This window comes from Parasteatoda tepidariorum, chromosome 5 (assembly GCF_982258835.1).
Source record: "Parasteatoda tepidariorum strain Cologne lab strain chromosome 5, Ptep-v5.0, whole genome shotgun sequence".
NCBI classification, from domain to species: domain Eukaryota; kingdom Metazoa; phylum Arthropoda; class Arachnida; order Araneae; family Theridiidae; genus Parasteatoda; species Parasteatoda tepidariorum.
The window spans coordinates 23,112,188-23,126,032 of record NC_141759.1 but is presented as its reverse complement, the minus strand read 5'-3'; the positions used below and the strand labels follow the sequence as shown (position 1 = coordinate 23,126,032).

At 31.4% G+C, this 13,845-nt stretch overlaps 1 protein-coding gene across 1 annotated transcript; it reads right to left on the bottom strand.

Annotated features, from left to right (window-relative positions):
- Positions 1–8,966: 8,966 nt before the first annotated feature.
- LOC147808678 (uncharacterized) lies at positions 8,967–11,693 on the bottom strand. Its single transcript, XM_087163520.1, has one exon. The coding sequence runs from the start codon at positions 11,259–11,261 to the stop codon at positions 10,491–10,493; it is 771 nt and encodes a 256-aa protein (XP_087019646.1). The 5' UTR covers positions 11,262–11,693; the 3' UTR covers positions 8,967–10,490.
- Positions 11,694–13,845: the final 2,152 nt, after the last annotated feature.

Sequence of the window (13,845 nt, the reverse complement as noted above, 5' to 3'; positions counted from 1 at the left end):
TTTTTCCCCCTCTGAAATCGAACCGAAAAATCTCTTGATCATTTTTTAATGGCTAATATAATCAAGAAAAGAGTTCTTTGTCAAATTCTAGTTATTTTATCATGATCATGTGAAGTTTGAGATTTATTTTGCATTTTGTCAATTTACATAGTGCTTCAAAATATTTTTTGAGTGCCTAAAATGTTCTTAAAAGTTGCTTATTTTTTGTTGAATTTGGCTCCGCACCCTGTAAAAGCATAGTTTATTTATATATATTTACTATCTAACATGCTAACTAGGCAAGTGCGGTATCGTTATCTATGTTACGCTAAATGGAATGAGAATAAAAACAAGCTGTCTGATTTAATAGTTTAGCTACTCGAAAATTTATAAAAGTTTCATGTGTAGAAAGGACAATTTTATGACTTATACCATTTTATGCAACTGACATTGCTATCTAAACAAGTAAGGCATTTCTTCAAATTTAATTTTTTAAGCTTAATTAAAAAACATAGTCCTTTAAAATAATTCTTTAGAATAAATGAGGGTTTAATGTATGAAATATACAATTTTTGACTTTCCTTTTGCTCATAAAATATTTATAACATCAAAACTATTAGTTCTATCAAATCAATTCTATTTTTTTAATTTAGTCTAAAAAATACATAATAAATAATGTCTATACTACTAATGTCTATACTTGTCTATACTACAATGTGTCAGAATTTTATTGTCATCAAATTAATTTACATTGCATTAAGGAATCATCACGCCCGGTGGCTGAGCGGTAGCTCTTCGCGCTGTCGTGCCACAGGTCCCTGGTTCGATCGTCGGGCCGAGCAAGGTTGACTCAGCCTTTCATTCCTTCAGTGGGTTGATAAATGAGTACCAAGCATACTTGGGAGCTAAACACTGGGGGTTTCACGTATGGCTGAATACCTAACCGGAACAAATGCTCCTGCATCCCAGAGCCCAAAGGTCAAGAAAACTGAGATGGGCACAGAAGGCCTTGGCCCTCTGTGGGCTGTGCCGCTGAGTTTAGTTTAGTTTTTAAGGGATCATCAATTTTATTCATTTACACATTGCATATCAGGAGTATCACTTTTATGAAAATTATTTTTTCCAATTTCTTAGTAAAATTGTTTTTTAAATATAAGAGGATTTTCAATGTCATACTTACAATTTATTATTGTAAAATTTAAAGCATTCTTTATTGATATGAGATAATTTAATTAAAAATTATAGGATTTATTATAGGACAAATTTATTGTAATATACAGTTTATAAATTAAAATTTATTTATAACTATGAAAAAAAAAACAATATTTTATTAAGAACATACTTTTTATGTCTCATATTATTTTGTTACAGACTTTTACACGTTTTGTTTTGCATTTTAAATAATACAAGAATCAATTTAAAAAACAAAACATTTATTGTCAAGTGAAACATTTAGAACATTATTCATGTTCATTTCTTATTTTTTAATTTCTTTCATAAAAACAGTATTGCATCTCTTTCCTTCTTCACCAGACAAACCTTACAGGATTATACGAAATATCTGAAATAAAAGAAAGAAATCACTTTCATGATAAAATTTTACCAACACATTATTAGAATAAGAGAGATTAAATACCATTAATTTGAAATCATTTAAGTCCTTAGGTATCCCCTTTAAACTTATTTTAAGTTTGACAGATATTTTGATTAGAGTTCTAAGATTATTCTATACACTAATGAAAGATGGCAGGTATATTTGGTTTTGTAGTTCTTATGTTTGGATTGAAATTTGTTTTAAGAAAAATAGATTGTATTTATGATCGAAGACTATTAAAAATTTATGTATATTGAAAAATTAGTAAGGTACACTTACATACTTACTGTCATTGTAGAAAAGTTAAGTATCAAAATATAAATGTGAAGTATAAATAAAAAGTAAAGTATCATTAGTAAATCATCACACACAAAAAAAAAAAAGAATTGCGGGGATGAATCTAGAAACAGACAAGGAGATTGGAAATTTGCATTTTAGATTTTCAAAAATTAAAAGAATTCTTAGGGAAGAATAAAATAATTAATTCACAAATAATTATAATAATAAAAAAATTTCAAATAATCGGACACATGCTTTTACAATCAACAGTAATAAAGTTTAAAATTTGAAAATAAAAAAATATAATCATTATTATATTTTATGTTATAATAATGTAACAAAGTTTGGCGAGTTGCTTGGCGAATATTTCAAAGTAAAGCTTTTAGCCAGTATAAATCGTTACATATATAAAAATAGAAATTATTTCTATTTAAAGTAATTAAAACTTTGATCGGAACAAATTATAATAAGTTTTAATTTTATTAGCTTAAAATAAATAAATATTTTAAAAGAAAATTCATCAAGAAAATAGTGTACTATACTCACCGATACTAAAATGATGTGCAGGTTCCTGTTATGGTAGTACATCAACTGCATTGAGATGGTTATTTCATCGTGTGAAAGTATTTTTAATGCTTTGATTTTAAAGAAAATGTTATTATTAAACTAAAAAACTGTTCCGTTTCGTCTATAAAAAAAATTTCATCTGATCATCCTCTTCACCAACGTCGCCGCCATTTTTATTTACATTTGTATACGTCATCACATAAAATTGAAACGTCATAAAAGCAAACGATCTGATTGGTTCATGAAAGAAATTGCCTGAACGGTTGCAGATATTTCGTGCAACCGTGATTTCTATATCACACGAGCAATTTTTGGAGAAATTTCACTTACAGTTGCACTTACACTTGCAGTTGCACATATTTTTTCTCGTGTGATATAGCCATAAGTTAAGTTCCTCGTAAGTTTATCACATTTTAATATTTATCGCCCCACTTAATCATTTCTTCATTGTCGCCAAATTATTTTTTTTAAATAATTAATTTTAATTTTTCTCATCTTCTAATAAATAAAAACAGTTGAAACTTCAGATTTTTCAATTGCAAAATATGTTGATTAAAATGGTATAAAAAATTCATACCTTATAATTCAACTTTTTTTCATCCTTACTTTAATTAAATAATAAAAAATAATAAATAATTATTAAAAATCATTTTTTTCATGAAACTATCTTTGGGTCAATGAGTTTTATGAGTGGGTGCAATTTTTTTTTGAATTGCTTCATTAGTTTTTAAAATATGACTGAAAACGCAAAAAGCGAAATTAACATTAAGGGGCTCGAACTTTGAATCGCTCTCCTGACCAAACTATGATGACCACATTTCCCAGATTGCGGCTACCCCCTATATTTTGAAGATGAAAAATCCAAATATGTATTAAAAAATGTATGTTTATTCAGGGAAAATACGTTTTTGTGTCTGATTTCGTAACTTAATTAATAGTTAGCACTAATTAATTAGCATATTTGAGGTCACCCCCAGGAACCATTAGGATTGACTTTTAGTTCATGAAAATCCGATCATTAGAACGAAAGTTATTCAGGGTGATATCTTTTTTTTTGCGGACTGTACATGGGTTCGTGTATTTGATTTCTGCGAAATAAAGCGGAAAATTTTGAGAAATTATTTCATGTGATAATAATTGTAATTGGCATGAGTTGCAAGCTTATCATTGTATTTTTCAGTATAGGTAGACAAAAACATAATTTTTCATTCTTAATTTATTGCAGATCCCTAAAATCTCTAAACGCTTTAAACTTTGTTAATATGTATAAGAAATCGTATGAATGAAACAATTCTACAGTTTTAAAATAAATATCTCTTAGTATTTCTTAAGAAATGTGAATATATATACATTAATCTATAGGGAAAAATATACTTGAGGATGCCCCTTGGCGAAATTGGCGACTTATGTTTGGCTCCATTCCTGTTTGCGCGGAATATCGTGGTAATAGGAATGGCGGCCAAAACATAATGATATTTCAATAAAACATTGGAAAATTACAACAAGACATCGCCCAAAACTTAATAAAATTGCAATGAACACAATATAAGCAAAATTAATAAACCCAATAAAATGCATTTTGAATCGAAACAAAAATTAATGGAATAAGTACAGAAAATAATCGACTTGATTAACTTGAATATCCTCACTTTTAGGTACACAGAATTCTCTAATAGCAGTTACAGCAGTTCTCTAATAGCTAATACAGTTAATAGCAGAAAAGCGATGACTGAAACTGTCTTTCTTGGTCTGTGGTGATTCTTGAAGGCACACCAAATCGAGCAATCCAATGCTCAACAAAAGCTCGAGCTACAGTTTCAGCTGTAATATCCGCCAGTGGTACTGCTTCTGCCCATCTGGTGTATCTGTCGATGCACGTAAACAAGTAACTGTTACCATTGGAGGGAGGCAGGGGTCCGACCAGGTCAAGGTGTATATGGTCGAACCTTGCTGAAGGTGGTATGAATGGCTGGATAGGACTACGAGTGTGTCGGGTGACTTTGGATCTCTGGCAGTCTAGGCAGCTTCTGGTCCTTTCGACTATATCTTTGGCGATAGCAGGCCAAACGTATCTGTCCATGACAAGTTTTTTGGTGGCTCTTACACCTGGATGGGATAGGTTATGGAAAGCAAAGAAAATAGGTTTCCTAAACTGAACAGGGACATATGGTCTAACTTTTTGCTTGCTAGAGTCACAAATAATGTGCAGTCCATTCGTCAGATGTAATGACTGGAAGTTTAGCGAGCACTTTTTATCACTCAGAAGAGCTTGAAGTTCAGTGTCACTTTTTTGAGCTATAGCCAGTTCATCAAAGTTTACAGGTGGCTCACTACCGATTTGCTGAATTCTGGATAACGTGTCGGCAACTACATTGTTCTCACCAGAGACATGTCTGATGTCCGTACTGAATTGAGATATGAAGTTCAGATGCCTGAGTTGGCGCGGGGAACATGTGTCAGAATTTTTGGTAAAAGCATATGTTAAAGGACGATGATCAGTGTAAATAATGAAGCATTGCACTTCAAGAAGATGTCTAAAATGTTTTACGCCTGCGTATATTGCAAGGAGCTCTCTATCATAAGTACTATAATTAGTTTAGGTTTTTGTTAACTTACGAGAAAAGAAAGCAAGAGGTTTAGGACCTTTAGGAAAATGCGAATGGACAACAGCACCGATAGAAAAAGTGGAAGCATCAACCATTAGAGAAATTTTATTATCGGGTGTATGATGCGTTAAAGTTGTTGCATTAATCAACTCTTTTTGGCATTTTTCGAAGGCTAGTAAAGAATTCTCATCCCAGGGAACGGGACGTTTGTCGTTTTTCTTCGAATCCCTTATGCCTCTATCACACGAGAGAAAAATAAGTGCAACCGCAAGTGTAACTGCAAGTGTAAGTGAAACTCTAAGCGCAATTCCTCCGTTCGGAGTTGCCGAAAGGGTTGCTTAATTGCCTGAACGGTTACATGTAATTGGGTTACCATATTTTGTTATTTATCTTTACTTTTGGCTCATATTTAATTTTATCATATGATATCATAGTTTCTCAACGATGTTCGTAAAGACGCTGTAGAATATTGATTGATTTTGATTTAATTTTTTACATTTGTATATGTGTTAAGTCTTTTTTTCAGCAGCAAATTAAAATTCTGAAAACTTTATTTTCCCATTAGTGAAGTAGCATAGTATAAAAAGGATTATGATTTCTACCTCATAATATAAAATGATATTAAGATATCAATGAATTTCATGTTGTGTCCCTAAAAGGATAAGGGGGTGAAAGGGGGATGGACTTAAATACTATCTGGAATTTTGACGATTTTTTTTTATCTTGATTTGAGTGACTAAGGTATAAAACATGGTGCGTAGCGTTTTTAAAAAGTGCTTAAAGGTGCTTATTTTCGATTTTCATTTTTTAAAGGCCCTTAAAGGTGCTTTTCTTAATAAGTGTTTTTAAAAAGTGCCTTATTTTCCTTTTTCGAAAATGAGATTTATGAAAGGGAATGTCGATTTTCGCCACATATTATGTAAAAACGTACTTTTCACATTTTTCTATTAAACGTTTTCAGAATTCATTCGTCCCGCAGTGGACTGATCGTTAAGACACGGTTCCCAGCAGATCACCGAAGTCAAGCATCACTGGCTACGGTCAGTGTGCAGGTGGGTGACCACAGTCTGCTTAGGGACCGAGGGTGTGCGGTATTGGTCCTCGTTAAACTGTGCTACCGTAAAGTGCTCAACTTCGCTTGCAGGTCGTCGGGCTACCGAAAGCGGGAGTTCCATCCTCTCCGCAGAGGATCAAAATTGTGATGGCATGTCTTCGTATCATCCTCCGGGATGTTTCCCAGACCGTCGCCAATAGCCCATTGTGCAGCTCTAGTGTGACGTAAGTGAACAACAAGAACAACAGAATTCATTCAACCATGATCAATTTCAGCGTACCGTCAGGCCATAGCGTATGAAAGCGCCAGTCATTTTACAGGTTTGGTGAAATACTTGCGAGTCCGCATGTGCGTCTAGTGAGCTGGGTTCGGTGAGATTCTTGCTCTCTCATGCTGCATTTTGCAAGATATTCTCAATTTCAGGCTTTATTTTCCACCCTCTGAAATCGAACCGAAAAATCTCTTGATCATTTTTTTTAATGGCTAATATAATCAAGAAAACAGTTCTCTGTCAAATTCTAGTTATTTTATCATGATCATGTAAAGTCTGAGAATTATTTTGCATTTTGTCAATTTACCTAGTGCTTTAAAATATTTTTTGAGTGCCTATAATGCTCTTAAGAGTTGCTTATTTTTTGTTGAAAGATTTGGCTCCGCAACCTGTAAAAGCATAGTTTATTTATATATATTTACTATCTAACATGCTAGCTAGGCAAGTGCGGTATCATTATCTATGTAAACACTAAATCGAATGAGAATAAAAACAAGCTGTCTGATTTAATAGTTTAACAATTCGAAAATTTATAAAAAGTTTCATGTGTAGAAAGGACAATTTTATGACTTATACCACTTTTTGCAACTGACAATGCTATCTAATCAAGTAAGGCATTTCTTCAAATTTATTTTTTAAGCTTAATTCAAAAACATAGTCCTTTGAAATAATTATGTTGAAGAAATGATGGTTTAATGTATGAAATATAAAATTTTTGAATTACCTTTCACTCATAAAATATTTATAACATCAAAACTATTAGATCTATCAAATCAATTCTATTTTTTAAATTGAGTCTAAAAAATACATAATAAATAATGTCAGACTTATCTATACTACCATGTCTCAGAATTTTATTTTCATCAAATTAATTTACATTGCATTAAGGGATCATCAATTTTATTCATTTACACATTGCATATCAGGAATATCACTTTTATGAAAATTATTTCTTCCAATTTCTTAATAAAATTGCTTTTTAAATATAAGAGGATTTTCAATGTCATACTTATATTTTATTATTGTAAAATTTAAAACATTCGTTATTGGTATAAGATAATTTAATTAAAAATTATAGGATTTATTTTAGGACAAATTTATTGTAATATACAGTGTATAGATTAAAATTTATTAATGACTAAGAAAAAAACAATATTTTATTAAGAACATACTTTTAATGTATCATATTATTTTGTTATAGCCTTCTACGTCTTTTGTTTTGCATTTTAAATAATACAAGAATCAATTTAAAAAATAAAACATTCATTCTGAAGTGAAACATTTAGAACATAATTCATTTTCATTTCTTCCATAGAAACAGTATTACATCTCTTTCCTTCTTTACCAGACAAACCTTACAGGATTATACGAAATATCTGAAATAAAAGAAAGAAATCACTTTCATGATAAAATTTTGCCAACAAATTATTAGAATAAGGAAGATTAAATACCATTAATTTGAAATCTTTTAAGTCCTTAGGTATCCCTTTTAAACTTATTTTAAGTTTGACAGATATTTTGATTATAGTTCTAAGATTATTCTATACACTAATGAAAGATGTCAGGAATGTTTGGTTTTGTAGTTCTTATTTTTGGATTGAAATTTGCTTCAAGAAAAATAAATTGTATTTATAAACGAAGACTCTTAAAAATGTAAGTATATTGAAAAATTAGTAAGGTACACTTACAAACTTACTGTCATTATAGAAAAGCTAAGTATCAAAAGATAAATGTGAAGTATAAATAAAAAGTAAATTATCATTAGTTAACTTTGAATAATTATAAACAAAATATTATGCTAATCATCATACACACACAAAAAAAAAATAGAGGGGATGACTGTAGAAACAGACAAGGAGATTGGGAATTTGCTTTTTAAATAATTACTTTTTATATTTGGTATACTACCTTTCTTGTAATACTTTTCAATAATTACTGGAAATAATAATTACTTTAATAATAATTAAATAATAATTTTTCAATAATTACTTTGTGAGAAACAAGGTAAATATTTACCACACATATTTTCTAACTTGTTTTAAAAAGAGATTTTCAAAAATTAAAATAATTCTTAGGGAAGAATAAAATAATTATTTCACTAATAATTATAATAATAAAAAAATTTCAAATAATCGGACACATGCTTTTACAATCAACAGAAATAAAGATTAAAATTTAAAAATAAAGAAATATAATTATTATATTTTATGTTATAATAATGTAACAAAGTTTGGCGAGTTGCTTGGCGAATATTTCAAAGTAAAGCTTTTCGCCAGTATAAATCTTTACATATATAAAAATATAAATTATTTCTATTTAAAGTAATTAAAACTTTGATCGGAACAAATTATAATAAGTTTTAATTTTATTAGCTTAAAATAAATAAATATTTTAAAGGAAAATTTATCAAGAAAATAGTGTACTATACTCACCGATACTAAAATCGTGTGCAGGTTCCTGTTAATGGTAGTACATCAACTGCATTGAGATGGTCATCTCATAGTGCGAAAGTATTTTTAATGCTTTCATTTTAAAGGAAATGTTATTATTATACTAAAAAACTGTTCCGTCTCATCTATAAAAAAATTTCATCCGATCATCCTCTTCCTAACGCCGCCGCCATTTTTATTTACATTTGTATATGTCATCACATAAAATTGAAACGTCATAAAAAGCAAACGATCTGATTGGTTCACGTAAGAAATTGCCTGGACGGTTGCAGATATTTCGTGCAGCCGTGATTTCTATATCACACGAGCAATTTTTGGAGAAATATCACTTACAGTTGCACTTACACTTGCAGTTACACTTACAGTTGCACTTATTTTCTCTCGTGTGATATAGCCATTAGAAACTCATTTAAGAGGGCCTGTGTTTCAGCAGTTTCTGGTATAAACCGCCTATAGAAGTTAATCATTGCTAAAAAGCGTCTTAGTTGAGAGATTGTCTCGGGTTTGGGAAATTTAGAAATTACCTCGACTTTGTCGGGAAGTTGCTTAACGCCTTCAGTAGTTATCAAACAGCCTAAGAACTTTACGGAGGATTTACCCAATATACATTTATCAGGGTTTAGCTTAAGGCCAATGTCCCGTAAGCGTGAAAATATTTTGTGTAAATGTTCTACGTGTTCTTCTTCTGAAGTTGAAGCAATTAATATGTCATCAAAATAAGGGATGCAAAAGTCAAACGGAGCTAATACTTGATGTATGAATCTTTGAAACGTCTGACCTGCGTTCCGGAGTCCGAACGGCATTGCTGTATATTCAAAGAGGCCAAAAGGTGTCGTTACAGCTGTTTTGGGTATATCTGGGGGATAGATTGCAATTTGGTGGTAAGCTCGGGCAAGGTCTCGGATTTAGAATACCTTTTTTCCAAAAAGATTTTGGGTGCAGTCCTGGATATGAGGGACAGGGTAACGATCAGGAACAGTGATCGAATTTAGACGACGATAATCACCGTTTGATTTCCTTACAACATGAAGAGGACTAGCCCAAGGACTTTTCGACGGTCGAAGAATACCTTGAGAAATCAGGTATTCGAACTCTTTTCGGACAGCGTTTAAAATGTTAGGTGCCAGACGACGAGGTTTCGAGAAAACTGGCGGGCCTTTGGTCTCAATGTGATGATATGTTTTGTTTGGGAGGTCAACATTATTGTTTTGCGATGGGTTAATTAACTCTGGATACTGGCGCAAGATATCGTCGAATTTTGAATCTCCCAAAAGAATTGAAATATTGGTGAAAAGTGGAGAATCCGAAGGCAAATGTCCACGAGAAGACAATTTTGTTTCGGCATCAATCAAACAATTATTTTTAACATCAACCAATAGATTAAATTTTTTTAGAAAATCAGCACCTATAATAGGCTGATTGACGTCAGCAATGATGAACTGCCATGTAAAATTGCGGCGCAAATTTAAGTCTAATTTTAACAATTTAGTGCCATACGTTTTTATGACTGTGCCGTTGGCGGCATACAATGTCAAAGTTTTGCGAGTAGTGGGAAGGGTTGTTTTGCTTTTTGGCAAAACGCTGATGTCTGCACCAGTATCGATGAGAAATTTAAATTTAGAAGAAGGATCGACCAAGAGAATTCGATTTATGAGGCGGTCGCCTGTGTGGCCATCACACGATCGCCTAACTAGTGTGCTAAAAAATTACATGGCTGAGAGAACTTTTTGGCATTTTTGCCAAAGTTAGTGGGATAAAAGCATTTGCCATTAGCAGGATCTTTAAATTTTTTAAAACGGGTTCTAGAGCTGCTACGTTTTCGAAAATGATTTGGAGCTGGGCTACGCGATCTTTTGACAAAAGCAGTTAACTCATTAACTTGCTGTGTCAATTGAGCAACTTGTTGTTCTAATTGAGAGGTGTGGGAGTTAGAAGTAGCGGCGACAAAATTAACTCCCTGATGAATAGAGAGATCATTAATCTTGTCTGCCACAGTGGCTAACTGATCTAAATCTTCACTGAGAGCGGCCAAAATTGTTTGAGTCCCATTAGGTAGCTGACCAAGCCACAATGATTTTAAAAGAGTATCGCCTACGTTGTCACCTGCGAGTGAACGCATTCTCGTTAAAAGCTGGGATGGTCGTTGGTCCCCTAACTCTAAACCTTGGAGTAAAATTCTTATTTTAGATGCTTCGCTTTCAGAGTGTAACTCTACTAAACGTTTTTTAAGTGCTTCATATTTATCATTCTCCGGGGGCTTTAACACTAAATCACTAACGGAATTTAAAAAGTTCGATTCAACAGCAGAAAGCACATGGTTAAATTTGGTTATATCAGCTGTTATTTTAGCCAAATCGAATTGCGCCTCCAAACGGACGAACCATAGCGCTGGATTATTTTTCCAAAAGGGTGGCGCCTTGACGGCAACATGCGCGACTGATTGATTTTCAAGTTCAGTCATAGCGTATTAAGAATCTAATCACTTATTAAAAAAATAAAATGACAATTTAAAATGAAATTGAAGTTAAATGAATACAATGATTTACAATCACTCAATCAAGGAATTACGTTTGGAAAATGCATAAGTGCGCATGCGCAAAGAAAAATTCAAAATTAAATTCAGAATACATTAATACGGAAAAGAAATTTTGAAATATGACACATCGAAGATCAATAAATAAAGCTAAAAAAATAACATACCATGTTACCCCGTGACAATTCAGGTTGAACCTTGACAAGAAAAAGAAAAGTTAATGTCTTATTTTAGTTAAGCATTTTAAGTTTTAAAATATTTAAGCTTACGGCATAAGAGGATTGCCGATGTTTTAAGATTTAGAAGGTTGCATTATTTTAAGGTCACCAATCTGTGGTGATTAGATTAAATATATTAAATAAATTAATTCAATAAAAATTAACTATCAACACAGTTTAATATTATAAAAACATAAAAGAAATTATATTAAGTTACAAGTAGAAAGACGAATAGGATTAGCGACAGCAGCATTTCAAAAATGGTGTAAGTTCATCAGTCAGCAAGATGGAATGAATGTTTTTTTAATTGACCTGTTGCCATTTCTTGAAACTAAGGTTTTAACACAGAGATGTTGCCATCTTATAGAAAAGTCATTTCCTTGAGGGGAAAGTTTTGTACTGCCACCTGGCGAGCAAAGTTCATCGCCATCTGGTGAGAAGGTGGTTCACCACATACCGATTACTAATTCAACCTTCATTCATACACCAGTCAATTACAGCTTTTTTTCAATTGTTATTCAAATCGTACAGAAACTTAAGATTTATCTTACTTACCGAAGTCATTTTCATGACCAGAAGCAAAATTAACCATGCCAGCCGACATCCAACGTGGAACTAATTGACCTCTGAAATGACATATACCGTTGAGCATTTAAAACTAACGCTAAAATCTGAACCAATCAGAATCACGATTGGGTTTCAATATCTCCCAGATTGGCGATCAACCGCGATCACATCTTTGCGAGAATCAAGGGGCACCCTCAAATATAGTCTACTCAATCTAAATACTGAGGAAGGAAAAGTATTTTGTGATGTCTTGAAACATGTACATAGGCTAACTAATCCGACTACAAACTAATCCGACGACAAACGTTAATTGAGACAGTTTTTGCAACCCATGATTTGAAGTGTTACTGTGTTAAACGGAGTCAATTAAGAAAGAAAAAGCATTTGGCTAATGGGTAACCAGTGATAGTAATAAAACTATCACAACTTTTTAAAATTATTTAAATTTTGTAAACATTTTTTTGTTACGGTTTTAAATGGTAACTTCGCATATTTTCTTCAAAATACTCCAAACTAACAAACTCTTAGGAGATAAAATTGTAGAAGAACCTTAAATTTGAACCGTTTTTCTTGTGTTGTGTCAAGCAACCATTATCTTATTAAAGATTCAACACTTTTGGTAAAAGCAACTTCACATCTTGACAATGTCATATAATTTTTTAAAATATGGAGATTTTTCAGCAAAATTAATAAATGCTCGTAAGAAGCAACTTTTAACAAATGACCGTTGTATGCAATATTAATATTAAAGCTAATGTAATTTTTAACAAATTATTTGAAGTTAATGTGCAAGTTTAATTTACTATGCGTTATTAGTAAGCATTGAGCTCTTTAAAATATTAAACATTTTGAAGCATTTTTAACCATAATATCGTTCAAACATTACTACATCCCTAATATGCTTATAGGTCGAACCATATCCTTGTACTTCGTAAAGTTAATTTTAATGATACTATGCGCAATCTTGAAAAGAAATATGACTTAATTACAATTTGTTAAAACTGCTGTAAATATCACCCGCATTATATAATGAAGTTAAAATCCTTTCCTTATATCGCACTTAACTTTTTATAACAAGTATTATTATACATAATAAATTTGACGGTATTTTTCGGTCAACTGGGGATAAATAAATTTTACTGTAATATTTTAATTCAGTTACATATTTACTTTTGTAAGGCTATATTGTTTTGTCTTTAAAAAAATAATTAAATTTATTTTACGATTGGCTAGCTGAAATGGCTGAAATGTACCAAGCAGTTTTATGATATTTTTAGCATTTAAAAAGTCTTAAAAAAAATTATTTCCTGATTTTCGCCACGCTCTCCTCTGTCGTGATTTCTTGAAATTTTATAGTTTTTTGTTTTTCCTCCTCCTTAAACATTAATTTATAATTTTGTATTTTTTTTCCTCTACAGCTATTTGCATTTTGAACTTGGGTGTGTGCATTTCTTTTACTTCATTGTCAACAAATATTCTACAATGACATAAAAAATTGGCAATCGTGGTTTATTCATTCCGAATTTTCTATCAAATTATTTAAAACAATACACATACTTGCATTTCACATATGTTTATTAAGGAAATAGAGAAAAATACTTAAGCAAATGAAATAATAAAGCTAAAGATAAATACTTAAGCAAAAGCCTTCAAACAATTATAATTTTGTTTACAAATTTTTCTCTCTTGTGAAGACATTTTCTTTTCAAAAAATAACTTAACAGGTG

Coding starts and splice junctions, on each gene's coding strand:
- LOC147808678 (XM_087163520.1), bottom strand. CDS start 11,261: ATGACTGAACTTGAAAATCAATCAGTCGCGCATGTTGCCGTCAAGGCG.